Source organism: Micromys minutus (genome assembly GCF_963924665.1).
Source record: "Micromys minutus genome assembly, chromosome: 15".
NCBI lineage: Eukaryota > Metazoa > Chordata > Mammalia > Rodentia > Muridae > Micromys > Micromys minutus.
Genome location: NC_137984.1, coordinates 3,546,171 through 3,572,516, shown reverse-complemented (window position 1 = coordinate 3,572,516; position 26,346 = coordinate 3,546,171). Strand labels below are relative to the sequence as shown.

Below are 26,346 nucleotides of genomic sequence, written 5' to 3'. Positions count from 1 at the left end.
TGAAGAAGGAAACTTGCAAAAATTTATTTAACAAGAAAATTATGCTAAGTTTGCCCTGTTTCCTATTCAGTGCCCTGTCTACAGCAAATGTCAGCTACGTTGCATGTCTAGCACGTGCTAGTTCATAACAGAGGGCAGTGCCACTGTGCTGTGTTCGGACGGGAGACCACCGTCAAGAACGCCGAGCAGAGAAGCCAGTCAACAGCATTTCAGAAGCTCAGTCCGTTTCCCATCATGTTTAAATATGTACTTTATCGTTGCTTTCTCCTAAGGCTCCTGAAGAGGCATTAGTCATGGAAACAGGCAAGAAAAATACAATACATATTCAGACGCTAAAAAGCAGGATGGAGGGCAAACAGCTAAAAGCTATTCCTACCACACGACTCTGCTCTACGCCTGAGCACACCTGCTCTCCGGTGCTTTCCTACAGCACTGCTGGCCTACACATCACTGAGACGGTAAACACCACGTTTACTGCAGTATGATTCACTACAGAGGCTCAGGTAAAGAAAGCATGCTACATATACACAATGGAGTTTACTTAGCCAGGAAGAATAGAGTTATGTTGTTGCAAGAAACATAGAGGCAACAAAAGAGATATTAAGGAGTTTATTTAGCCAGGAAGAATAAAGTTATGTTGTTGCAAGAAACGTAGAGGCAACAAAAGAGATATTAAGCAAGTTCAGGCCGTCTTCGAAAACAAATATTGTATGTTTTCTCTTATGCATGTCCGATATGTGTGTATACATATATACATACATATCATCTATGTATCTTTGACATGAAAGCAGAACCAAACTGTCTTGGCGGCAGTTCTCAGTGTGTGAGTCATGACCTCTTTCTGGGTTGCATGTCAGATATCCAGAATTTCAGATATTTACATGATGATTTATAACAGGAGGCAAAATTAGTCATAAAGTAGCAACAAAATGTTATGTCTGGGGGAGACTCACCACAGGGGGACTGTATTAAAGGGTCTCAGAGTAAGGGAGGCTGAGAACCACTGGTCTAGGGACAAAGGGAAACCTGAGTAAGAGGAGGCAGGAGGTGGGGGAAGATGCTCTGTATATAATGTATATGTGTATGAAAAGGTGTGAACTCAGTACCAGGTACAGTGATCATGTAAAGTGAAAGCTAAATTCAGTGAGGTGAAGAGAAAAAAAGTATACAGAAGTTAGAAAGCTGATAAACGGTAACCAGACAGAGGAGGCCGGCGAGCAATGAAAATCAGCAACCTGTCCTTGGGGAAAACACAAGGTAACAGCACAAGTCCCAAACGGCAGAATTCGAAGTGTCCTAAAAACAGAGGAACATGTAGGCCTGACAGAAAGCAAGAGAGCCGTTTAAAATCTACGAGGTGGGAGGGGTAAATAGAACATTTAACCTTCTGGGGAACTTAAATCCCAGACTGCCACAGTCAAGGGAACGGTGTATGTATAGCAAAAGCAGACATACTGACAAGAACAAGATGGACCTCTGAATGATCAGTAACAGGTACTAGCCTGTTATTAGCCCATTTCATTACCCGATGTCGACTACACATCGCATGGGTTAGAAACGTTCTTTCTTTGGGAAACAAACTGGTCTGATAATAAAACAATACTTGTAGTTGGAAGAACATGACACGATGTCTCTTTTTAATTGAACTATAGAATCCTGTGAATTACAAAGCACCAACGGCATATAGCTCAGTGCGCCCGACACCCAGGAACCTGGCTATGGCGAAGGCTAGCATCAGGCCAGCATCAGTGTAAGGAGAAGGTCACCTCAGCCGTTGTGACTCCCTGTAAGTATGCTACCATGGGCTGTTCCCTGACTCTACACCATACGAAGAAACCAGAACATAAAGACATCTGTGAATACCGTCCTTACCCCTGTCCCTATTCTCCTGACTTCTACAAGTGGCAGGGATCCCTGGAAGCTGTGGTGTCCCATCTCATGCATGCCCACAAGAGTATCACTACCCTCCAGGGAGAGGACATAGTCTTTCTAGCTACAGACATTAACCTGCCTGGGGCCGTGGACTGGGTGATGATGCAGTCCTGTTTTGGCTACCACTTCATGCTGGTACTCGAGAAGCAAGAGAAGTACGAAGGTCACCAGCAGTTCTTTGCCATCATCCTTCTCATCGTCACCCGAAAGCAAGCTGAGAACTTTGCCTACAGACTGGAGTTGAATGGGAACCGGAGGAGGCTGACCTGGGAGGCCACGTCCCGGTCCATTCACGATGGCGTGGCTACAGCCATCGTGAACAGTGACTGCCTTGTCTTTGACACAGCCATCGCTCGTCTCTTTGCAGATAATGGGAACCTTGGGATCAATGTCACGATGTCTACATGCTGTCAGTGAGGCTCCAGGAGGAATTCCTAACCCCGGGAAGTTATCTGGGCATACCGCTCTATGTTTAATAAAAAAAAAATTTAATAGATGTTTTATCTAGATGTTTTATTTTATTAGTCTTCCCAAGTCAGGACCCACAACTGCCCTATGTCTTATTTAAACAACAGCTTCCTGTCGGGCACTAACAAAACAAAGTTCACTGAACTGTGATAAGTGGGTTTTGGCCTGTTACTCGTAGTAATTTGGAGATTGTTCTGTGATCTAGAATCAACTCTATTCTATTTACTTCCTCAAAGCCCTTGACAGATTGCTCAGGGCTGCCTCACCCCTGCCTCATCCTGAACCAACAAAATCAGAGTGACATTCATGAGACTCCCTTCATTTCTAGGAGGTAGCAATTGCTTTAATGCCTTTCAGGCTGGGTATTTACACAGACTCACCTGGAGTGCTCATCTCTAACACAGAGCCAGAGAAGCAACAAAGTTGAACAACCTCATCCTCTCAGAGCTTGAGGATTACTGGCTTGAATTGTGGGAAAGGGTCCGGGATCTAAAGGTCCTTTAAGGCCATCTGACACCCTTGCTGACACCCTTGGTCTCTACTGCCCTCCCTCAGCCTCTGCACACACCACTAAAAATCTATGAGGACACAACTCCTGGGTTTGCCTGCCCTCGGGCTCTCTGTGAGTTGAGAGTTTTCATAGTTAGTGGTTGCTTACCACGTAGGACCACTTAAGGCTTCCCTCGGAAGCTCTCCTTGTCTGTAACTGGTGTGAAAGACTGGATCGGGGCTTGGAAGAGCTTGATAACCAGTGTGTCACATGCTTGCCATTTTTAAAGGCATGTGTCAGTTGTGTGGATTTAGTTGTTGTTTTTGTTTTTATCTTTACACATACACCCACACACTGCTTAATTTTTTAATAAAAAGAATGAGCTGATGGCCAAGGAAAGACCGAAAGGCATTTGTTGAGCATGAGACAGAGAAATACAGGAGACAATAGAAAGCAGAAAAAAACTGAGAGAGGGAGAGAGAGAGAGAGAGAGAGAGAGAGAGAGAGAGAGAGAGAGAGAGTCTACTTTTTAAAAATGAAAGTAAAAAAGATAACAAAGAAATCTTGGCATTCTTAAGACATAGATAGCAGAAATAAAATGTGTAACATGATCTGGAAGATGTTGAAGATATGTCTCCAAAAGAGAAATAAAGGCAATCAGGTAGTAGAAAGTATGGAACTGAAATATTAGACTGTCAGACCACCAAGTATACAGTTAGAATAAAGACATTTGAGACACACATGCCCGTGGTCCCTGCATCCACGGTGTGAGGACACACAGAAGGCTAAGGAGTTAGAGACAATTCTGAGCTAAATGAGAACAGGGCCAAACAAAGTACTTTCACTTCTTTCTAAGAAAGCTCAAAGAAGCAGACCAAAAAAAATATAAAGATATTTGGCTAAATGCAGTAGATTAGTGTGATGGGTTGAATATGCTTGGCCCTGGGCGTGACACTTTTAGGAGGTGTGGCTTGTTGGAGTAGGTGTGGCCTTGGAGGAAGTGTGTTGCTTTGGGCCTTAAGACCCTCATCCTAGCTGCCTGGAAGCCAGTCTTCTCCTAGCAGCCTTCAGATGAAGATGTAGAACTCTCAGCTCCTCCTGCACCATGCCTGCCTGGATGCTGCCATGTTTTTACCTTGATGATAATGGACTGAACCTCTGAACCTGTAAGCCAGCCCCAATTAAATGCTGTCCTTATAAGAGTTGCCTTGGTCACGGTGTCTGTTCACAGCAGTAAAACCGTAACTAAGACACTAACAGTCACCTCACCCCCTCCCTTTAATAAGATGCAGAGCTCACTTAAACCATTCTAAGAGTTGCAGAAGTAACGGTTCTGAATGAGCAGGTCCTCTAGGTGGCGATAGAGAGGCATGGGGCTGTGTAAGGACAACTTGACTACAGAAGAGTAAGCTCCAAAAGCGCCGGGCTATTGTCCGACGGGCTACATTTTATAATTCTATCTGACGTCTCCCACAGCAAGGTTTTTCTGTGATCAAACTATTAGGATGTAATTCTCTGCAATTACAGCCATCAAAATATTATGGAGGGAAGCCTGTTGTGATACAGAAGCAGACCGTAGCTTAAAAACACTGACGATCCAGTCAGCCCAAGTGCTCACAGATTTATCAGAGTGAAATGCACATTAGACTGAGACACATAGACCACATGGCTGAAGGCCAAAAGCATGAAAACATTGTCACACACTATCTGCTAACTGAAAAAAAGTTGAGTTTGTTTTCATATATCAAACTTGAAGCCACCAAGAGACACGCACCAGGACTAGGAACAACAGGATATAACCTGCTTTCTGGGGGTGGGATGAGGCACGAGACAGCCCAGCCGTGGAAGAGTTCAGTCATGGCCTCCAGCCCTGCCCTGAGGGAAGAGATGGCATGAGGCCCTCCTGCCCCACCTTCACCCAGCACTCCAGCAAAGCTTCAAGCCCCATCATGTTTCCAGAGCCCCTGGGATTTATGAACTCCAGAGAAATGCAGGAAAAACAATAAAGAAAATGCAGTCAGAAAATACATACTTCCTATCTCTTGAAATTCTTCAAAGAATGTGAAAATGAGCACAGGTTACAGAGAGACTCTTTCTTCCCATCCTGAGGTCTTGACCAAGTGGTGAAAACAGCTACATTGAAGTGACAAATGCCTCTTACCCGTGGGCTCACACAAAAGCTATAGCTGTGTCTTACGGTGCAGTTGACAAATGCGCACCTCTTGAGGATTTGTTCATTTTTTCCCCTATGGAAAAATGACTTTTTTGTAATTCAGGATAAAAAATGTCTGGAACATGTATTGGGCCTGGATATTTAAAGACTTCCAAACATGATCAGGTCAGAATTTACAGGAACCAAGAGGGTTTTATAACAAAATCCCACTCGGGGACAGGAAGTCGGTTCAGCAGCGGGTACTTGAAGCAGGTTGGAGGCAGAGTTTATTTAACCATGAAGAAGAATAAAGTTACCTTGTTACAAGAAAAGTAGATGCAATAAGAGATGATTATATTAAGCAAGTTCAGGCAATCTTGGAAAACAAATATTGGGTGTTTTCTCTTATGCATGGCTGATATGTGTGTGCATATATGCATATATATACATATATGTGTATATACATATATACATATATATCATCTGATTCCCAGAAGCCACATCCCAGGGCTCCAGCAGCAAGTGGAGCCAGCAGAGGCTCTGGAAGTTTGAGACACAGCTTGTGTGGCTTAGCTCGGCCATGTGCAATAGTGGCTTTGTCTGAACAAGGCAGAAGCTGATCAACAAAACCTACAGACATCTTCTGATCTCCATGTGTACATTCACACATATATACATGAATGCACACACAACACATATACACATACATACTTACACATAGACACACATACACAACACACGTACACACACAGATTTTAAAAGTTCCTAATGATGTAGATGTGTATATATGCTATGTTTTAGATAGATAGATGATAGATAGATAGACATACACATATACACACACATACATACACACATACATATATAGTACATATATACTTACATAGTGCTTTCATATTGAATGATAAGTATTTTTCAATATTAGCTAATTTTTAAATCAATGAAAGTCTCTGACTTCATGCTAAATTAAATCATGAAGTGTCTCCTTTAAACAGCCGCTGCAGTCTGTGTTTTGTTTTCAGTTTTCTGTCTAATTAGACAAGTAACTCAGCTCTTCCTCCTGAGCAGAAGCAGCTCCCAAATCAAACCTGACCAGATCTAAGGCTTCCAGACTTAGCTGCAGGAGGACCTTGCCTCTGCATCATAGTTCCTCTGCAGAACTCCCGAGAGAACAGAAATTACAAACACCCACCAAAACCTCAGGAAAACAAAAGCTCCATCTAACCTAAAGACAAACCAATTGTGCCAGTGCCCCAAGGGCTTATTTAAAGCCCGATTTCTCAGACAGGGAGCTGATCTACAATGTTTTATGTGAATCTCCAAACATCCTTCTGTGTAATTTTCTCGAACCACAACACATGCACACAGAGTAATCTCTGAATTAGAAAGCAGAAAATTGCTAGAATCCCTTCCTGTCATGTGGACAGAGAAATACACAAGCTCCTCTCTGGGACTGGAGGAGGAATGGGGTCTTCTGGTACTAACAGTCTACCTCAAATCCAATTACCATCTGTCTCACTGCCCTTGCCAGAACCCCTGCTCATTCGCGTTCAGGAATGCCAGGGGGAAAGGGAAAGCATCAACACTATAAACACCCCAGATAACCCCACGCCAGCCCTGCCAGCTTTTCACGGTCAGGAACTAGATAAGGAGCCTGATCTGGAACGTTACCAACCCTCTCAAAGCAAATGCAACATAGAGATTATTTCAAGGGATGCTGAAGAAAAACACAGACACCTGAATAGTGTGCCTGTTAACAGAGCAGGGAGGCTACCAGCCTAAATAGGGACTCAGGCAATTGTGGGATGTTTGCCCACACTGGGAACAGACACTAGCATTCTGTCAGCAGTGGCTGAGATGGAATCATCTGTGAAGAAAACTTTAATTAGAACTAGAGAAATATGCTTTTTCCCCCCCTGCAAATTGCCTCAGTTAGACCAAGAAGAGTAGATAGACTAGAGCCCTCAGCTCAGACAGTAACTGCTAGGGTTCGTCATGATCTTTCCACACTAATGCTTCCTGGTTATTTATCCATCCTTCCCCTTAGTGATAACAGCTTTGTCCTTAAAATGGTGAGACTAATTCACCCAATACATATCATTCAGCTGGCAGTGTTCAGAGACTGCTATTACTGTCCTGCAGACCCAAATGAAACTTCCCTCCCCACAGGGGTTCAAGGATGGTTGGGGGTGGACTTCCTTCTCTCTTCCCACCTAGAGAGGCCTTTTCATTGTAACTGTAGCATCTCCTTATGAGCGACAGGAGTCCACACTCACTTTGAGAACTCTTCAGTAAATTCAACCCTTGCAGAGCCCGCAGCTGGAATCTTTCTGGTGCTCGCTGGGCTGTCAGCTTACCGGTTTGGGAACAGTGTACGAACTCCATATGGGCATCTTCATAGCTTTTCCAAACGCACTGATGTATTCCCTGTGGTAAAGGAGACAGTGATCTTTGTTCTTCTGTATCACCCTGGGCCTCCCAAATGGCAAATTCATTTTCACTGTTGCAGCAACTAAAATGGAAATGGCATAAAACATTTGTGAAATTAGTAAAAATCGGTAACCGACAGTCTGAGTATGTGCTGTACACCAGGTATTTGGATTAACGTTTTACAACAACCCTGGGAGACAGGTTATTATCTGCTTACACCCACCACAAAAGCAAAGTTCAGATAAGCCAACCCAGGGACTAAGTGAAGATCTGAAATCTGTCTTCTCTTTAGCTTCCTATTATTTAAGAGCTCACAAGATACAGCTTAAGAGGGAAAAACAGTCTCAAAACAAAAGTGCATATTTTACAAGACAGATAATCCTCGATAATAACTGTCATAGAAGAAGTATTAGAGTTTTATTTAAAAGTATGTCTGCTTTGCTCTGAAAGTTTATACCTTTCCAAAGTCAGACTGAAATCCTGACCCTCACGGTGGCAGTGTTTGGAGATGATTTAGATCATGAAGTGAAACCCTCATAAAGAGGACCTGAGACTTAGAGGTGAGACCCCAGAGAGATTTGTACTGATGTCTGCTCTGTGAGGTTAGGATCAGACGGCAGGGAATCTGCTGATGTGAAATCTGCTGACACCTTAACACTGGACTCAGTTTCCAGAGCTTTGTGAAGTAAACTTCTGTTGTTGCTAAGCCACCAAGTTTACAGTGTTTTAACATCCTGCAGGAGGTTTGTTATCCATCTGTCAGGACAGAAGCTGATGGCTGCTAGCATCTGTCTACCTAGCTATGTATCTATGTATCTATTTATATATGTATCTATTTATCTATGTGTCTATGTATCTATTTATCTATGTATCTATGTGTCTATGTATCTATTTATCTATTTATCTATGTATCTATTTATCTATGTATCTATGTATCTATTTATTTATGTATCTATTTATCTATGTATCTATTTATCTATGTATCTATTTATCTATGTATCTATGTATCTATGTATCTATGTATCTATTTATCTATGTATCTATTTATCTATGTATCTATTTATCTATGTATCTATGTTTCTACCTACCTATCTGTATCATCTATTTCTGTTTATGTGTTTGTATGTATATGTTGTTATATAATTCAACCAAAACAGCTTGGCAATATCTAATATATATTAGATATTTATATAAAAGTATTATCTATCTATCTATCTATCTATCTATCTATAGATAGATAGATGTACAAATAAATTCGAACTAAATATATGGAAGGGTTTATTTTTATCTTATCATTCACCCCAAACAATGTACTATAATCACCATTCTTACAACACTTATATTGTTTTGGATATTATAAGTAATTTAAAAATGGTTTAAGGACTGGAGAGATGGCTCAGTGGCTAAGAGCACTGACTGCTCTTCCAGAGGTCCTGAGTTCAATTCCAGGCAACCACATAGTGGCTCACAACCATCTGTAATGGAACCTGATGCCTTCTTCTGGTGTGTCTGAAGAATGCAGTGTATGCATATACATTAAATAAATATTTAAAAAATAAAAATGATTTAAAGTTTATGGGAGGACATAGACGTTGCATGCACTTACAACACCTACTTATATAAGGGACTTCAGCATCCTCAGATCCAGGGTGTCCACAAGAGGTCCAAGAATAATCCCCTATCGATATCAAGGATGCCTGCATCCCTATTTTACAAAAGATGCAACTGAGGCATCATGAGTTCAGTACAAGAATACTTACAAAATAATGCATAATGGTAATACAGGGAAACACCTGAAATTCTCTCCATGGACTTATTAAAAAATCTTTATAACTGCATGAGGTAGGTCCAAGTACCGCAGATGTAGAGATGGAGCCACAGTGAAAACAAATGGCTGGCCCTGGGTTAGACAGCGGACAGCTACAGAGGAGAAAGCCCAGCATCTTCCTCTGTTCCGATCTTAGACAGGGACTAGCAGACATGGGTGAGGCACAGCATTAGAAGGATATCCTGGGAACGTTGTAGCTCCATGCTAGCTACTGCTATTAAGATTCTGTTTGCTTGCTTGTTCCTTTCATATATTGTCCGTAAAAATCTATATTCAAACAGCTTCATGATTTCAGCTTGGGAAATCTCCAAAGGCTGGAGTTACGTAGTGTTAGCTCTCGGCATCACGGTTACTACTGACTTACCCTCTCCTTCAGTGAGGTTTAGCATTTGGTTTACTTGCTCTTCTTGATTATGCTGCAAGGGGAGAGAGAGAGAGAGAGAGAGAGAGAGAGAGAGAGAGAGAGAGAGAGAGAGAGAGAGAGAGAAATGGATAAATCAGTGTTAAAAAATGACCAAGTGTTTTACTATTGAACAAAGAACCCAGACTAATTTACTAATTTGAGATTAAATTTTAATTATGTAACCACCTGGAAACACGGAAGGATTCCTGCCCCCCATGCATGTGTGTGTGTGCGCAGAGATATTGTTAATGGGAACAAGCATCTTGACCACAGCTGGCTTAAACTGGGATGACTGCATCCCATTGCTTCTCAAACTTTGAAGTGAATACAGTTTCCTTTAGGACTTGTTAAACTTCCTTTTCTGACTGAGCAAGCCTGGGGAGAACAGCCTGAGATCATGAATGTCTTTCTGACTTAGAAGAGATGTATCAACTGGTTCTGAGACCACATTTTGAGCAGCAAGAGGCAGTCTTTACAGAGAGGGACTCCAGATGTAGTCAGATGGACTAGGCTTGAAAGACCTTGAAAAGTACATCTAATTTCTCTTGGGACCCTATTATCTCTAAAATGTGGAGCAAATCACCCATTTCATATTATTGACAATTTTTATCACAGTTCTACTGAGGCTGTCTGGAATAGAATGTAGGGACTCCATCTGAAGTTCTTTTCTATGCACAGAAGAGAATGCCACGCCCCTACTAGGATAGTTTCCTGTGGGGCTGAGCTTTACTGGACTTTCTGCCCTTTAAAGTCTTCACCCACCGTAGTGAGGAACAATTGCTACCTGTACCACTTATATTGTAAGTTCTCTTTGTCCTTGGGTCTTTTCCCAACAGTGAAACTTAACCTTATCAAGAGTCCCCTGGAATCTGAAGCCCCACTTCTGGACCCAGCCCAGAGCTTAATCTGTTAAATATTGGCTGGCTCAGTACTAGATTCTACATTACTGTTCAACAAATGCCACACAGCACACACACTACTGAGTGCCTAAAGCCAGATTACACTCCCTGCCCACTCTGTTCTAAGTAGCTAAGGCTGGTCATCTGATTTTACCGTAAGAAAAGGCTTTCAAAGAAAGCTTACAGAGCACAAAGTGCCACTACTTTAATGGTTGGAGAGTCGAACACACTCACACACTTACTCATATAGTGTATACGCCATAGTTCCTCACTTCCTGATAAAGTTCAGAGAAACCATATACAATTACTCAGTAAGATGGTGCCTTTGTTACTCACAGTCAGTAGTATGGGGCAGGAGCAGTTTAGCGAGTCTTTAGGCAACGATGTAGTAAAGCCACAGCCAGCAGACTTCGACAATTCTTCTGCGTGCGATGGCTCATAAAATGGTACCTTCAGAAGATGATTCAGACTACCGTGAGAGCCGTTGTTTGGTGCTGGTTGAATGCGCAGAAGATCTGTTTTAAATAATAAAGAATAAGTTCAATATAGCTTGAAAATGGAAGGCAGCAACATTTTTGTGGGATGTGGAGGACAAAATCACCCACGGTGTAATGCCTGCTATCAGTTTTTCAGTCTGTAATTAATTATACTTCCAGACATGACTTAGCTAACTGACTTTCACTCCCCAAAGTCCCAGCCTCTCGTCCGTCTACACTGGAACCATCCCCATGATGAATCTGCGTGAACTTCCATTTCTCTAGAGAAAAGCCTCACCGCTTAAATGACTGCTGCCCCTTACACGTGCCCCCAGTGGTAAGTATTAAGATGCTATCCTCTTTGTTGTTCGTTGGTACCGTTGAGACAGGATCTCACTATGTAGCCCTGGTTGGCTTGGGATTCGCTGTATAGACCAGGGTGGCCCGGAACTCTAATGATCCACCTGCCTCTGCCTCTGCCTCCCTAGTGCTAAAATAAAGGCTCTTACAGAGGACCCTAATTTAATTTCCAACATCCACATCACTCCCAGATGCCCGTGACTCCAGTTACACACACACACACACACACACACACACACACACACATACACACACACACACACGGCATAATAAAATAATTAAACCAGTAAATTTCATTCTTTATTTACAGGACATTTTCTCTTTTTTTCTAAAAAAAAAATATATATCAAATATTTTACAGTCATTACCTAACCTCCAAATGATAATGGGGTCATTTGAAACTGTGCCTAACTATTTTTGCTGAAGAGGGGTTCTTTCTCAGGTCTAGTTAACTAGCTTTGGTGAGACAAATGAAGGCAAACCACCTTTCCCTGAGGCACTGGGCGGGCATCTACAGTCAGAGCTGTTACCAATCTATTAAAAATCACTATTAGCATGGTTGCTTCTATGCCCTTAGCACTTATCTCAAACAAGCGGCAGACCTTCTGCCTGCCAGACAGCTGCTGATTCCTGAAGGCGGAGCCGCGGGCGGGGCTGCTTGAAAACCCTTCCAAATGGGCTCGGTGTAGTCGCCACCCACCGCGAACTGTAGTTCACCCGCAGTCATCCACACCCGGGTCAGACAAGCCACTTCCCTTGCTCTCTAACAGAGGGAACACCATGACCCGGTCCACAATTGGTAAGACGCACAAGTCTCAAAAGCAGTGATTGGTGCCAAGAGGCAAATGGGTGATTGTCCCAAACAAATGGCTGTGATTGGTTCAAACAGCCTGCCAGACGCTCAGAAAAGGGGCTGGGAGACATCCTCCTGAGCTGCCTTCCCTGACGTTATAGATTCTGGCCCAACGGCAAGGTTTGTCTTGCACGAATGGTCTTGTAGGTCTATTGTGCAGAGGTGCAGGATTGAGCTTGCAGCACAGAGAAAGCAGCTGCAGAGGCAGTGGGGAAATTCCAGAGGCAACAGATTGGAAGTGAGCAGTCCACAAACCAGGCTGTGAACGCTCAAGGCAGGGGACAGCTGAAGAAGGTGACACCCTGGCCTCCTGAGTGTCCTGTCTAAATGCCTGCAACCAGTCCTGGCAGAGCATCTTTCCTGAGTACTCCACCACCAACCAGCTGAAGTAGCAGCCTGGTCAGAGAAAAGTAAGGGTAGTGCCAACTGAAAAAGATGCGCGTGGAGAGAGAGAGTGGACAGGCAACACCGAAGAAAGAGAGACGGCTATATGTAGACCTGGGGTCTCAGAGACCTGGTTGAGGACTGTTGCCAAGGGCCATGAGACCTGGTACCCAAGACCTGCACGAGGACTGAAACACCAGAGGGCACCATTGAGTCTGTTTTGACTTAACTGCTGCTGTTGCTCCTGCTATTCAAATTCTGGTAGAAGCAGAAGCTGACAGAAGCCAGTGCTGGTAGAACAAGGGAACCCTCAGCAGCAGACCACTGACTGGCCACAGCACACTGCAGAGAAATGTCATTCACACCATGGGGCTTCAATGAGAACAGAATGATCGTCTCCTAACCAAGCCCAGTGCACAGTCTGTCTCTGGGCCACCTCTCTCTTCCGTCCTAAAAGCTCTCTGTACCCTAAAGTCCCCAAGATAGGTAGATGGGGGAGGTACATGGGCCACATCATGAATGTGAGGATCAGAGGACACGTTTCAGGAATCGGGTCTCAGTCCTCTCCTCCTCATACCATGTATGCTGTAGGACTGAACGCAGACATCGCCTCCGCCTGCCGAGCTATCTCACCTCACCAACTTCTTTTCTTCTAAGTCGTATTCAGTTATGGCAAGCCAGCAGCAAGATTAAAAAAAAATCATAGTTTGTACATCCTACTGGCAGTAAAACTGCAGCTTCCTCCCTGGATTGTCTAAGCAAACGATCTCTTGATGTGGTAGATTAGAGCAAGCATGTAGAAGATTTGGTTCCTGAAACAGTAATTCTGTCAAGTTTAACACTTAGTGTAATATCTATCTAAATGAGACTTTATTATCCTCTTCAGTTCCCGGAGACTTCTCAATTGCATGAAAATGCTTTCTAGCTGAGTTAGTATATGTATGTTTGTGCCTGTGTGTGCACTTGTGCACACATGTGCCTGTATGCATATATGACCATGCACATGTGCATGTAGGTGCACACATATGTATGTACATGTGGAGACCAGAAAAAAATGATATCAGGTTTCTTCTTCAACCTCTTTCAAACGTATTTTTTGAGACAAGGTCTCTCAATGAGGCTGACTCAGTTGGCTACACTTGCAGGCCAGCGAGCCCCAGGGATGCGCCTGACTCTGCTCCATCAGTAACTATAAGGAAGGCATCACCATAGCAACAAAGATCCAAACTCAGGCCTCTAGTGTGTGCAGCAAGCAACTTACTGACTGAGACAACTCCTTGGAGTTAAGAGTGTTTATCTTTTTTAAAAAATTATAATTATTTTAATTTTCTACATTTTACTAAATTATATAGAAAGTAAAATACTTTTTAAATCCAATCTGGGTTTCCTAGAATACAAGATTTATCATTATTAGTAAAACAAAAGGAGTCACACATGTGACTGAAAAAACTCTGAATGAACTTTTCTCCTTAACTTTGCTTTCCATCTTCTTAATATAGGGCACCTAGCCTTCAATTTATCCTTAGTTTCAAATCAGAAGTCTATTGCAAACTCCATACCTTTGAGTGAGCTGACTTAAACATACTCACCACACAATAGGTTATAGACTTCAATATTTTCAAATGGTTCGATAACAGTCTTCTCTCTAAAGCTGGGTCCGTGTGCCAAAAAGATCGCCTACATGGTAAGAATTGTATTATTAATAAATGACATGTGACTCACAAAGTTTAAGAAAACACACACATTTCCTTCCTGGGACAACCTCCTATTTGTTCCGTAGGCCTTTTAAAGAATCTTTTAGGGATGAGAAATGTGTTTTAGAACAGTTTCCACCTGTGACCTGCACCAGTCACACTCAACTGGGATCCAAGATGTGTTTGCTGCTGTCTTAGCAGAAGGTGAGGCATAAGGGGACAGGTTGATGTTCTGAGTGTTAAACACTGGTGTAAGTTCCTAACGCCTGTATTTCTCTGACACCTCTTCATCACTTATGGGATAGAGAGGCCCAAATGTTTGATTCATATCTAATTAATCAATTCTAACTTGGCATTATTTAACAGATCTCTGTTATTTAAGACTGCAAACAACTAAAGTCACAAACACAGAGTCTTTTGGCTAATGGTATAACCAAAACAATTGATTTTTTTTTTTAAGGTAGGAGATCAGGTTGCAGAAATCACAAGGCTTGAGTGTGAAAAGCTGGTGGCTCTCCACGGTCCCCTTCATGGGCTTTGGCCACCAGCTCCTCACTACCACCGAATTCTACTCTTTACTTGTAGCTGTTGGCTCCAAAGCTTCTCCAAGCAGAGATGCCCCGCACTGAGCACCTGGTCTCTCTCTGCATCTGAACTCAATCACCAAACACAGAACCTAGGCTCGTGTTCAACATCTCTTGTTTCACATTTACTATTCTCTGCAGACTTGTGGCCCAGCTAGTCTCTTGCTCTCTCCTTGCACATCAGCAACAGCCATGGTTGAACACCTCTCTGTTGTTGCCAAGGCTCTCTTGTCCCTAGGAACTGATGAACTGCAAACTAGAGCCTCTGAATTGGCTATTTCTCCTGCACGGGACACTCCCTGTTCCTCAGTATTGGAAAATTAATGGTTATATCTTCAAATCTCTGCTTAAATGTCACCCTGGAATCTCTGGTCCTTTCATACTAGTTAACATTGCTTAACACCCTCAAAGGCACCTACCCCAAAGCCTCCCCAGCAGCCCCTCACTATGCCCTACTTTTTCTCTGTGCCCCACAGCCCTTCATCCGCCATGCCAAAGCACACGTGCCTGCGGTCTCAGCCATCTCCTCTCTGCCTTGTTTCTATTTAAAAGCTGCAGAAAGTTACCTCCATACTCTTGAATTCATTGTTGTAACCGTGTGTTCCTCCGGCACAGTTGGAACTCCCCTGGCTCCTGCAAAGGTAACATTGTTACTCACTTGTCTGCATGCGAGGTTAGTCTAAGGCAAGCTTTTGGTTGGCTCTAGGACATTAGTTAGATTTGCTTCACATATTGTCAGGAACCCGTTCTCTAAGGAACCGGTTCTCTAAAGCTGAAGACAGAAAAGGCTAAAACACCCATTCTCAAAGAGGGGCTACTGCCCTCTGCTGACAAGATGGGGAACTGCATACTGTCTGGTCAAGCTGTGCATTTCCAGGTTAATTTTAGACTGAATTCAGATAAGCCCACAACTTCTCTTCCTACACACACACACACACACACACACACACACACACAGAGAGAGAGAGAGAGAGAGAGAGAGAGAGAGAGAGAGAGAGAGAGAGAGAGACCGACCAACGCCCCTATCTCACCTCACCTTCTCTTCCTTTTGAAGGCATGTTTTGACCACTGTATTTCCCCCAGCATTATTGAACTGATACAGATTGGCCCAAAAAATGTTCATGCATACTTATATTAAAAAAAATACTAAAAGGATACTTTAAAAATCAGGATCAGGACAGGTGTGGTGGCACACACTTTTAATTCCAGGACTCAAGTTAGAGAGGCAAGCTGATTCTGAATTTGAGGCCAGCCAGGACTACATAGTGAGACTCCATCTCAAAAACAAAACAAGGAACAAGAGGCTGGGGAGATGGCTCAGAGGTTAAGTGTAACCCTTCCAGAGGTCCTGAGTTCAATTCCCAGCACCACATGGTGGCTCACGACCATCTATGAAGGGATCTGACGCCCTCTTCTGGCCTGCAGATGCACATTTAAACAACAAACAAACAAAAAGCTTAAAAAAAAAAAACAAGAAAGTGAATCACTTAGTGACAAGAAAGCTATCCATATCTGTTTTCTGTCTTGTTTGCTTGATCTTTCCCACGGGGTTGTTTTCTCCGCAGGAAGAACGTGACTGTGTTGCAGACACCTGGCCACACAGGCACGCATCTGGTGAGTCAGGGAGTCCTGGATTATTTAGAATGCTAAATGCTAAGTTATCAGTATGACTGATATAAGTCCATCAGAAGATTATCTGATGAGAGCCAGGAAGACATCCCATCTGTCACTCTCAGCCTGGATGGTGACAAAGCCTCTACTCTTATCTGTTCCTTGAGAGGCAGCGCATTCAGTGCCCTAGCTCATGCCTCTGGAGTTAGTGCTAAGAATTCTCAACCAACCTCCTTCCGTCTTTTGATCTGTATTAGGAAAATTAAGATGCTAACAGCAATCGCCTAACAAGAAGCTTGGCAGCAAGGAAGTGCTGAGTTAGCGGGAAGAGGCCAAGGAACGGTCAGAGTCAGAGAGTTTACCCCGAAAGCGGGAGGACCAGGGCGCAGAGCTTACAGAGCTCACAGCCAGAGTTGTCTGCTGGGAGTACATGAGTAGACACAAACCTGAAAGCCAGCCATTGCCGGTCCACCATTAGATGAACTTTGTCAATTCTGACATTATTGGCATAGTGCAGTCGTTTCGGCAAATCAGGAGTCAGGTAGGGTTTGAAGTGTTGATCGGGTTTTCGACACTGAAAAAGCATGGAGGCATTTCTCCCGTTATACATCAAATCTGCAGGCTACCTTTTACGTTTTTAACTTAAGGCAAGTACTTGAGCAGGTCTTAGAAATCGGTGGATTTGGGCAGGAGCAGTGACGGCTCAGCAGTGAGAAGCACTTGCTGTGCCTGCCAAGGGCCTGGGTTCAGTCCCCAGCTCCCACGTGGTGGCTCACAACCCTGTGTAACTCCAGTCCAGGGATCCCATACCCTCTGTGGCTTCCTCAGGATTCTGCAAGTACGTGGGCACATCAACTCATTCAGGAAAACATGAATTAAAAACAAGTAAATGGAATTTCAAAATAAGTATCTTGAAGATTAGCTAATTCACTAGCAATATTACCCTATTATCTACATGGTCAAATATAATAACATAGTTATTATTACCACAATCATTGTGATAAAACTTAAATTTTGATTGTTTGAAGTCTTTCTTATGTTTTTATTCTTAGGTAGTCATCTGAAACCTCCACAAATTTCTCCTCCATTTTTTTAAAAATGGAAAACAAAGTATATATAGATTTGTACTGAGATTTATATATGTTAGCAGATATGGACACATACACAAATTAGTTTAATTATACCAAAAATCCAATCAGAAGGGTCATCTAACCTTAAGCAGATTTTGAGACCATACATATGGTCTACTATTTGTGAAAAGGTTCATGGATTCATCACGACTTAGCAATATTTTATTTAAAAACTGTTCAATAATTACTATTTTAAAACTTTGAAAACTAGAACTACACCAGCATCTATTTGCACAAAATAAAAAATGAAGAAGTGAGAAACGGTTACCAAGAAACTTTCATACCGCGGGAGAGACAAAACAGGGGGAAAATAAACATATAAGCAAGACAGTGAGGAACTGAAAACTCCTCCATTCTCACATATTTCAAGCCCTAAATCCCATTTTCATGAGTGAGTGTGTGCCACTGTTACCTCTGGCATGTGCAGAGAAAAATGAGGAACTTTGAGACATGACATAGAAATAAATTTCTAAAGAAATATCAGGAGAAAGTATCAGTGGAAGAGGAAAGGAAGTATTTATTGCATTATCTCTGTTATTTTTTTGTTCACATGTTTTCTCTGTGTGCAGTTGGGACAGAGCAAGAGTACATATGGGATTAACGCCCACCTCAGAGGAACCTGGCGCAAGCCCAGATTTCAGGCTAAAATGTGTCTCTCGTCATCGTTAGCATTCGGTGGCGGTTCCAGTCCAGCTCCGACTGAGACTGCGCTACTCCACATTCTCCCTCTCACTTGGAGAACTGCAGCCCTTTGCTCCCAGACTGCACAGGTCCACCCCCAGCCTGCAACCCAGCCTGCAACCCAGCCTGCAACCCAGCCTGCAACCCAGCCTGCAACCCAGCCTGCAGTGATGCTGGGGATAGAGGTCTCAAAGCCTGTATTCCTCAACCCTTTGCACCACTCGGATATTAGGGATGTGCTCTTTTAGGCCGAAAGAACCTCAGCTGCTTTGAACAGCTCATTACTCGATGGAACACAGAACAATAAGGGGATGTTGAGAGAGCAGGTGAAACCTTTGTGCGCCTCCCCTTGTGAGCACGGCATGTATGCAGCTCACCGTGGGGTAGTTTATGGATGAAGGATTTCTGCACTAGCGCCTCGTAGTTCCAGGCGACATTAGCCCCTGTGCATTCCGTGTTTCTTTAGCCTCAAATTTGCTGTGTCTTCTGGGTTTTTTCTGACTGCTTTCCACCCATACCTTCAACAATCTAAATGCCATTCCTAGCAATAATAAACTCATAAATTCCAAGCAATAAGAATATATCTGCCAGTGTACTTTAAATACAATAATAATACACTAATAGATCTTAAACATAGAAATATGTCATAAAATGTTCTAAAATGGACTTACACTGAGGTTCCTGACAATCTCTTCAGAATCAACTGTTTCAAAACAAAAAGATAAATCACATTACTCATAAATCACTGTCCACAAAAAATGTGCATACCTATAGCAAACTTGACCCACACATTACTGTCATCTTGAAGAATTGAATAAAAATTATTTAAATCAAGGAATAACTTTAGAACTAAAGCCTGGAGTTTGGGTCCAGCAGTGTGAGAGAACAGCACAGACGTGTATCGCGAAACTCGGGATTTCTCACGTGCTTCGGTGTGGATTCTCCAAAGGGCCAAAAGGCAGTCTCTAGTCTCAACGCGCTCCTGGAGAGTGGGAGCCGTGGCTACTTTCTCAGCGTCTCCTCCTCCTCCTTCATACTCACATGTAAAGAAGTCCTGAGGTATATTGCGAGTCCTGATTCGAGGGGCAGGTCCTTGGTATATATAGAAGTTTATCTTAGGAAAATAGTCTGTCATATACTCCACTCTGTCGCAAGAGGTCTGATCCATTCCTGAGTTAGAAAATAAAATGAAAACCTCATTGGATGCGTGTAAAGGGTAACAATTATCTAGGTTTGGTATTGTCAAGCCTGAGATGTTTTATGTTACAAATCCGAAACACAGGCAAACTGAAAATCAGTACAATTTAATCCATTGTTATTATCATTCTTTAAATGGCAAAACTTGAAATGGAGGAGGTGGGTGAGAAGAGCCATATTCATGGAGAGAGACTCAGCGGGGAACATAAATGGCCCTTCCTTTAATACTGATGAATTAAAGGACCCAAAAGTATTTTCTTTGGAAGGTACATTTAAAGTTTCATATGAGCGCCTTTTAACACCTCCCTTTAATAAAATGTGCTTGAGAAGTTCTTCCTGGGTTCCAAACAGTAGGCAAAGATACAGAAAATCATTTTAGAGACTTTAAATGCACAGGGCAGTGAAAGGGAGTCCCCCGGGCAAGGAGCAGGTTTATGTTGTGAATGCAGTAAGGGGTGTGCTTGTGAGTGCACGGCCCACAGAGAGAGGGGTGTGCCTTAATGTACTATTTAGTACAAGAGTTCGACTCGAGCTGGGAAATGAGAAGCTATGGGGCTTCCGTAAAGATGCTAAGAACGATGCCGAGCACGCAACTGCCTGTGTAATTTAAGGAGCTTGGTAAGGCTCGCCCACGCAGGGAAGGGCAGCAGCCGTAAAGCACAGCCAACTGCTGCAAAGAAGCCATGGCTAAAAGGCAACCCGAAGCACTTTGTAGACCGAGTAACAGGTGGACTGCATTTTTGTTAGCTAATGTTAACTCTATTTCACAAAAAATAAAGCATCTGAACAGATATTCAGGACTATCAAATAACTAAGGTGGAAACTTTAGACCTCCCCTCCCGTGATCTACCACAAAATCTATTCTTTGCGTCTTCGGTAGCATCTATACCTAGAAATTCAGACATAAAAATAGCACTATCTTCCTTTTGTATTATTATCTTTGGAGGGAAAATATAATCAATGGTTAAAATATAATTTAAAAAACACCATACCATGGTCGGCCAGAAGGACTATATTGACACAATTGTGTAAATTCCTCTGTTTCAGACCCTCCATCAACATTCCAAAGGCATCGTCAACTAACTGCAAGGCTTTAATTACCTCAAAGGGAAAGAAATGAGAGTTAAAATTGTCATTTTAAGTCATTTCAGCTCTCTAAATAATTACCCAATCAACAAAAATAAAACAAAAAAGCCCAAAACATTATTTTTATTTTCTTCTCTAAAATTGTTGGGATTTAAGAGACAGCACCTGTGTTACAACTTACCAAAGACAAATTTTTTCAGAATCTATAAATAACAACAACAAAAAAATGTTGAAATCATGTTTCCTATAAAGTCTAACCAGAGGGCTGTAAGATATATAAAAGATATTGAATATCGACAAACACCATTTGACTGTGGATGTTTTTCTAAGAATGCCTGACGGTAGAGTCTCGAACTTCTGAGAGCCAGAGAATTGCACACATTCTGGAGGATCATGTGATAGTAGTAGCCAGATAGTTAAATAGAAGGATATTCCACAACCATATAATTCTATTCCTATGAAAATATTACTTGCAAAGAAACTCATCATGTTACCGACTTGCAACTTTAATTCTAAGAAAAATAAATTATGCAAAAATTTCAGATGCACTGTGGCAGGACCTTCTCCTAATGAATAAAGATCTCAGGGGACCAATCACTGAGGAGGAGTAGGCGGGACTTCTGGGTCAGAAAGGGGAAGAGAAGAGGCAGAAAAAGGGTGACTTGCTTTTGCACAGGGAGAGCAAGATGTAATAAACAAGAGGACTTAGCTTAGGTAGAAGATTTAACTTAGAAAAGTTAAAAATTAGGATAATAGTTGCTGCGCCCAGAGACTGTGTTACCTGTAGATTCTAAACTAAGTTTGTGTGGTGTTTTCCTTCACCTGGCGACTCAGCTTAGTTCCAGAGAGAAAGGTACAGAGGTAAAGGGTGGGTTTGCGAGAAGCACACTCTGGCTAGCCATGTGAATTTGGATGCGTGGGGCGTGGGGCTGGCGTGGCAGCGAGCCGCCATGGGCATCGTATGGAAAGATCTGAGTTCCAGACAGAGTGTCTCCACGAGGTAAGAAGACACCGGGGCCTTGCCAGCAATAGCGTGGGTTGCATTTTTTAGTATTTCCCGCTACAATGCATATGTGATAGATAGTTCTGTGTGTGTGTGTGTGTGTGTGTGTGTGTGTGTGTGTGTGTTGTTTGTGTGTTGTTGCTGTTGCTGTTGCTGTTGCTGCTGGACCCCAAGCTCACAGTCACAACATGCTAGGCAAGCTGAACTACTTATCTATAAAACGTTTTTACAGAGAACAAAAGCATAGGAAAATGTTCAAATACCATGTTAACATTCACAAAGAAAATCAAGCTGTAAATTAAACCATTCATAGTATACAACCCTGGTTTTATATGTAAGTATCTCACCCTTTTTGAGCAAAACCAAATGGGCAGCAAACTAACAGAAATATATCAAGTTATATAAAAAAACAGTGAGTTGGGGTTCATTTTCATTTAACTCTTTAGAGGCCCTGTTTCACAGTTGTTTTCTTTGCTTCATTAATATTATACATTGAAATGACTTAGAGTCTGATGAAATTCCAAAGTTGTAATTTTCAGTGTTTTTACTGACAAGGTGAGTATCACATCAATGGCTTAGAGAAGTGTGTTGTCTCTCTTACTATCACTATTTATGTATCTTTATCTTTAGAGACAAAACTTTACTAATGAGATGGAGCTAAAGACATCAGTGCCTTATCACATGAAACAGAATGCTCTCTCGGGTGTGGCTGTGATGTTGGTATGTCCTCTTGTAAAGGCTTAGCATGCTCATGGGCCTCACAGAAGGGAGCCCAACCTATGGTCTTTCTTATACTGATCTATCACCAACCAAGACGCCCACCTGACTTAGTCTCAGAGCGTTTACAATCTAGTCTGTCCATCCCTGTCCCAGATCCCAATGTCCCATTCCCCATCGTCACCCCTCCCTGCCCTCCCACGCACACCAAGAGCCTGTCCTCTTCCTCCAGCACCTGATACCCTGCTGCCCCTGGACTTCCCATGGTCGCCTGGTCATCCTTCCTACCCCCGAGGTCAACACAGTTCATGCAGGGTGAGAACCATATGCCTTAACTAACTACACTGCTAACCAGCCTTGGCATCTTTTAGGAATTTATACTCCGCGGAAGGAGAAAGTAAGCAGCGTTAAGAACAATACTGTGAAAAAGGACAGAGCGTGGATGGCTGTCCACTGCAGAAGGTACGGGGCACTGGGTGTCTAGCATCAGGGGTGGAGAAAAAGTTCTGCTTTTCATGGAACCACGGTGCTTCACCTTCTCAGTGGACATGCTGGGAACAGTTTCTGAGGTCCTGCTGTCATGGGTCAACTGGTGACACAGAAGTGGGACTGTGCTTCATCCAGATAAGCAAATTCTTCTCTAGAAAAACTGAATTGAGGTTGCAGAGGATCCAGCTGCCTAGAAGGTCTACACAGCAACACTTTGCCAAAGCCCACTGTCCTCTCAGATGAAGCCTACCTCTCTGTTTCTCTACAGTGGCGCTCTCCTGGGCTCTGAGCATTGTCAGCACTGAAGCCAATCTGAGTGTAGCTTCCTCTTCAGAATGTTCCCTCCTAACTCTTCATTCTACTGAACATGTGTGAAGTGATTCCTTCTGGACAGTGAGTAACATGTATGGAGGCCAGTCTGTGAGTGTTTCCCCTTCCATACTAGGCAAGAATGACTGTCAATACTCAGGAGGCTGAGGCGAGAGAGTCAAGAGTCCAGTGACAACTGGACTGCACAGTGTGGCTCTGTGGGAAGACGATGGAAGGAAGGAAGGAAGGAAGGAGGGAAGGAGGGAGGGAGGGAGGAGGGAGGGAGGGAGGGAGGAAGGAAAGAAGGAAGGAAGGAAGGAAGGAAGGAAGGAAGGAGGGAGGGAGGGAGGGAGGGAGGGAGGGAGGAAGGAAGGAAGGAAGGGGAGAAACAGAGAGAGAGAGAGAGAGAGAGAGAGAGAGAGAGAGAGAGAGAGAGAGAAGACAAGGAGAGGGGAGGAGGAGAGTAGAGGGAAGAAAGAAGGGAAGGAGAAAGAAGAGGCAGGCTATTGTTAAATGAGACTGCTCAGGGCATCTCACTCCTGGGAGCCTTTACATTATGGCCTCTGTGGGGTTTAAAAGAGGCTCTGGTGAGGTTTAAAAAGCAGACGCCTCTGTGTGTTGAAAACAGAGTTTCAGGACAACCATCATGTGGGGAATTGTGTGAGAATTGCCTCGTTAATGAAGAGATTGATCCGAGCCGCCACCCCGATGTTAGTGAGACCCGTAAGAGGGGTCGGTGCCTGAGGTGCTTGGGGACACTATGAGAGACAGAGTGTACGGTAGACACCCATGACATGCCACAGAGGCTGGCAGGTGACTTCACTTAAGATGTCCTTATTACAGTGCTGAGTGGCCATGCAGTATCTGGCCTTGAGTTTTCAGTATGAGAATTAACAGTGCCTCATCAAAGTATTCACTTGGTTGCCAATCAAAGGAATTAAGATATAGTTAACTAGGCAATTATTCCTCCTAGAACTTTTAACAATTTCATGATTAAACTACTAAACTGAAATATTGATTTTAGACTCTTAATGACTTGATCTCATGTATTCCTTAAATGTGTGTGTTCAGTAGAGCTTTTTAAAATCCTGTCTTATTTTGCAGGTTTAGGCCTAGATGATTTCCCACCTGTTGAGAAACAAACAACTAACCAAAACCAACAACAAAATCCCATCTTACTCCAGCACTGACTGGTCCGTTCTTGTGCCCTGCAGAATCAGGTTCTTCCACATAGATGGTATAAAAACTGGGTCTACGGGTAAAATTGAAGCAAAGGAAAACATTAATTAATTAATTAATTAATTAATAATTTGGGATAAACCTCCAGATGGATTTGTGCCTTTGTGGATCATGAGCTTGCCCTACCCCCACCCCAGCTCCTTATCCAGGCAAGAGGCTAGAAGATCCACTTGGCTTCAGTTGGCTTGAGTAGAAATGAGTCCCCTAATGGGAGGTAAATAACACCCTCCCAGATGGAAGCACTACTGTGGCTTCTGTTGTGAAACACCTTGCTTCTGTAGCTCAGACCTCTCTCAGCTGGCCAGCCCCTTTCCACTTCCTGGTGTCTGGCCTTTGGCTGACTCTGTTCCTTCTATGCCTGGCTCCTCTATGAATATGTGGTTTGATGTGAAGTAACCGGATAGGCTCTGACTCCAGCCTGTGGCTCTGGCCCCTGCAGCTCCTCAAATCTATCCTCAGACACAAGAACCAGGGCCTCTGTTATTCCTGCCCCAGTTGAACACGGTTGTGAGATCTGTGGGCCTCGCCTATGGGGGACTGACTCTCTCTCTGTTGTTGGGTTAACATGGACCCGCAGAGCACCGTGCTCAGGACTGAGTCTTGGGAAGTGCTCGTTAAAAAGCAGAGGCGATAGCTGGTTTAGTGACACCTGCCTGTGTCAACTGCAAACACTACTCTCACCCCAAGGAGGATAGAGTTTACTGTGCAGCCAAATGCGACTGACCATGGCCTCAGATTCAGTCTGCCCAGAATCCTACCTTCTAACACAAAAGCAGACTCATGGAACTCAGTTATGGAACAGAGGAAGCCATAACTCAAGGTGCCTTCGAATACAAACATCAGAGAGGTGGGGTTACAGCAAAGACGGACAAATCTGTCATCATCCCAGAAGCTATTTGGCAATACTGTTAGCTCTTTAGGGGTTGGAAACTAGAGTTTCCTTAGGTTAATATATTCATTTTTTTGAACATATTAATTACTGGACGCTAGGTCTGGCACAGAGCTGGATAAAGCCTGGCTATTTAGGGGGCTGCACATGGTTGAAAATAAATTGTAATTTGGCTCCAGACCTTTCCAACTCTCCACACAGTACTAACAAGTTAATCAGCCCTGGAGAAGGTTTCAGTTAGGAAGACATTTCTAGAAATGTCTGTCATTCCTGCAGTCATATGCAGCCTGTCATACCAGCACTCGGTAGGCAGAGGCAGGAGGATTGCAAGAAGTTCAAGGCAGCCTGGTCTATATAGTGACTTTCAGGCTAGTGGGGCTATAACCAAACCTCTCAAAATACCAGAAGTGGTTGGGAGCAAGAGGGAAGAAAGACAGACAGACATAGAAGGAAGGGAGGGAGGGAGGAAGACAGACAGGACAAAGAGGGAAGTTCAAGGATTTTCGTTTGTTTTTCACCAGGGATACTACAAAAGGTCCCAGTCTCGCCCATCGATCTATACATCACAGTGGAGCACTCTCGAAAAGAGCTGTCACTCACCGGTCAGCTTTGGGTAGGTCCAGCCATTGTAATAGTGTAGCAATCCTGCTCTCATATGGGATGGAACTAAAATTTTAAAAAAAGTTTTGAAATTTTAATCAAATAATTCCAACATGTTCTTTCTTAGGGAGATGAGTTAAGACTTATGCACTCATTCTGTAGTACAGGAGCAAAACACGGAAAGGGGCGTGGCGTGTTCCACTGCAATGGGCATTGCACACTCAAAGTTTCCCACTGTCAGAAAGACTTTCCGCAAACACATCTAACCAAAACAGATCACTTTCTTTGCTTTTCTACTCGTTTCTTCTTTAACTTTGCAAAACTGAAATGAAAACCATTGATTATGAACAAGTCAAGTTGATAACATTTAACTGTTGACTTTTATTCATTATGCAGTCACATGTATCAGTTGTCTATTGGCAAATGGTGTCCTTTCATTTGA

The 26,346-nt window shown here is 43.1% G+C and overlaps 2 protein-coding genes across 2 annotated transcripts in view; one reads left to right on the top strand and one right to left on the bottom strand.

Moving 5' to 3' along the window:
- Window positions 1–26,346, bottom strand: part of ENPP3 (ectonucleotide pyrophosphatase/phosphodiesterase 3) — a 64,571-nt gene that overhangs the window by 7,863 nt on the left and 30,362 nt on the right. Inside the window, exons 10-20 of the mRNA XM_080929520.1 lie at window positions 25,905–25,970; window positions 24,356–24,428; window positions 20,565–20,673; window positions 19,417–19,545; window positions 19,047–19,078; window positions 17,011–17,138; window positions 15,520–15,586; window positions 14,265–14,352; window positions 10,939–11,117; window positions 9,665–9,716; window positions 7,400–7,554 (exon numbers count right to left, since the gene is read on the bottom strand). Of these exons, the coding sequence (XP_080785646.1) occupies window positions 7,400–7,554; window positions 9,665–9,716; window positions 10,939–11,117; window positions 14,265–14,352; window positions 15,520–15,586; window positions 17,011–17,138; window positions 19,047–19,078; window positions 19,417–19,545; window positions 20,565–20,673; window positions 24,356–24,428; window positions 25,905–25,970 (1,078 nt within the window). The remainder of the gene's footprint in view (window positions 1–7,399; window positions 7,555–9,664; window positions 9,717–10,938; window positions 11,118–14,264; window positions 14,353–15,519; window positions 15,587–17,010; window positions 17,139–19,046; window positions 19,079–19,416; window positions 19,546–20,564; window positions 20,674–24,355; window positions 24,429–25,904; window positions 25,971–26,346) is intronic.
- LOC308430067 (E3 ubiquitin-protein ligase SIAH2-like) lies at window positions 345–2,349 on the top strand (the record flags this gene model as incomplete). Its single annotated transcript, XM_080929172.1, has 2 exons — window positions 345–458; window positions 1,672–2,349. The coding sequence occupies 2 exons, from the start codon at window positions 345–347 to the stop codon at window positions 2,347–2,349; spliced, it is 792 nt and encodes a 263-aa protein (XP_080785298.1).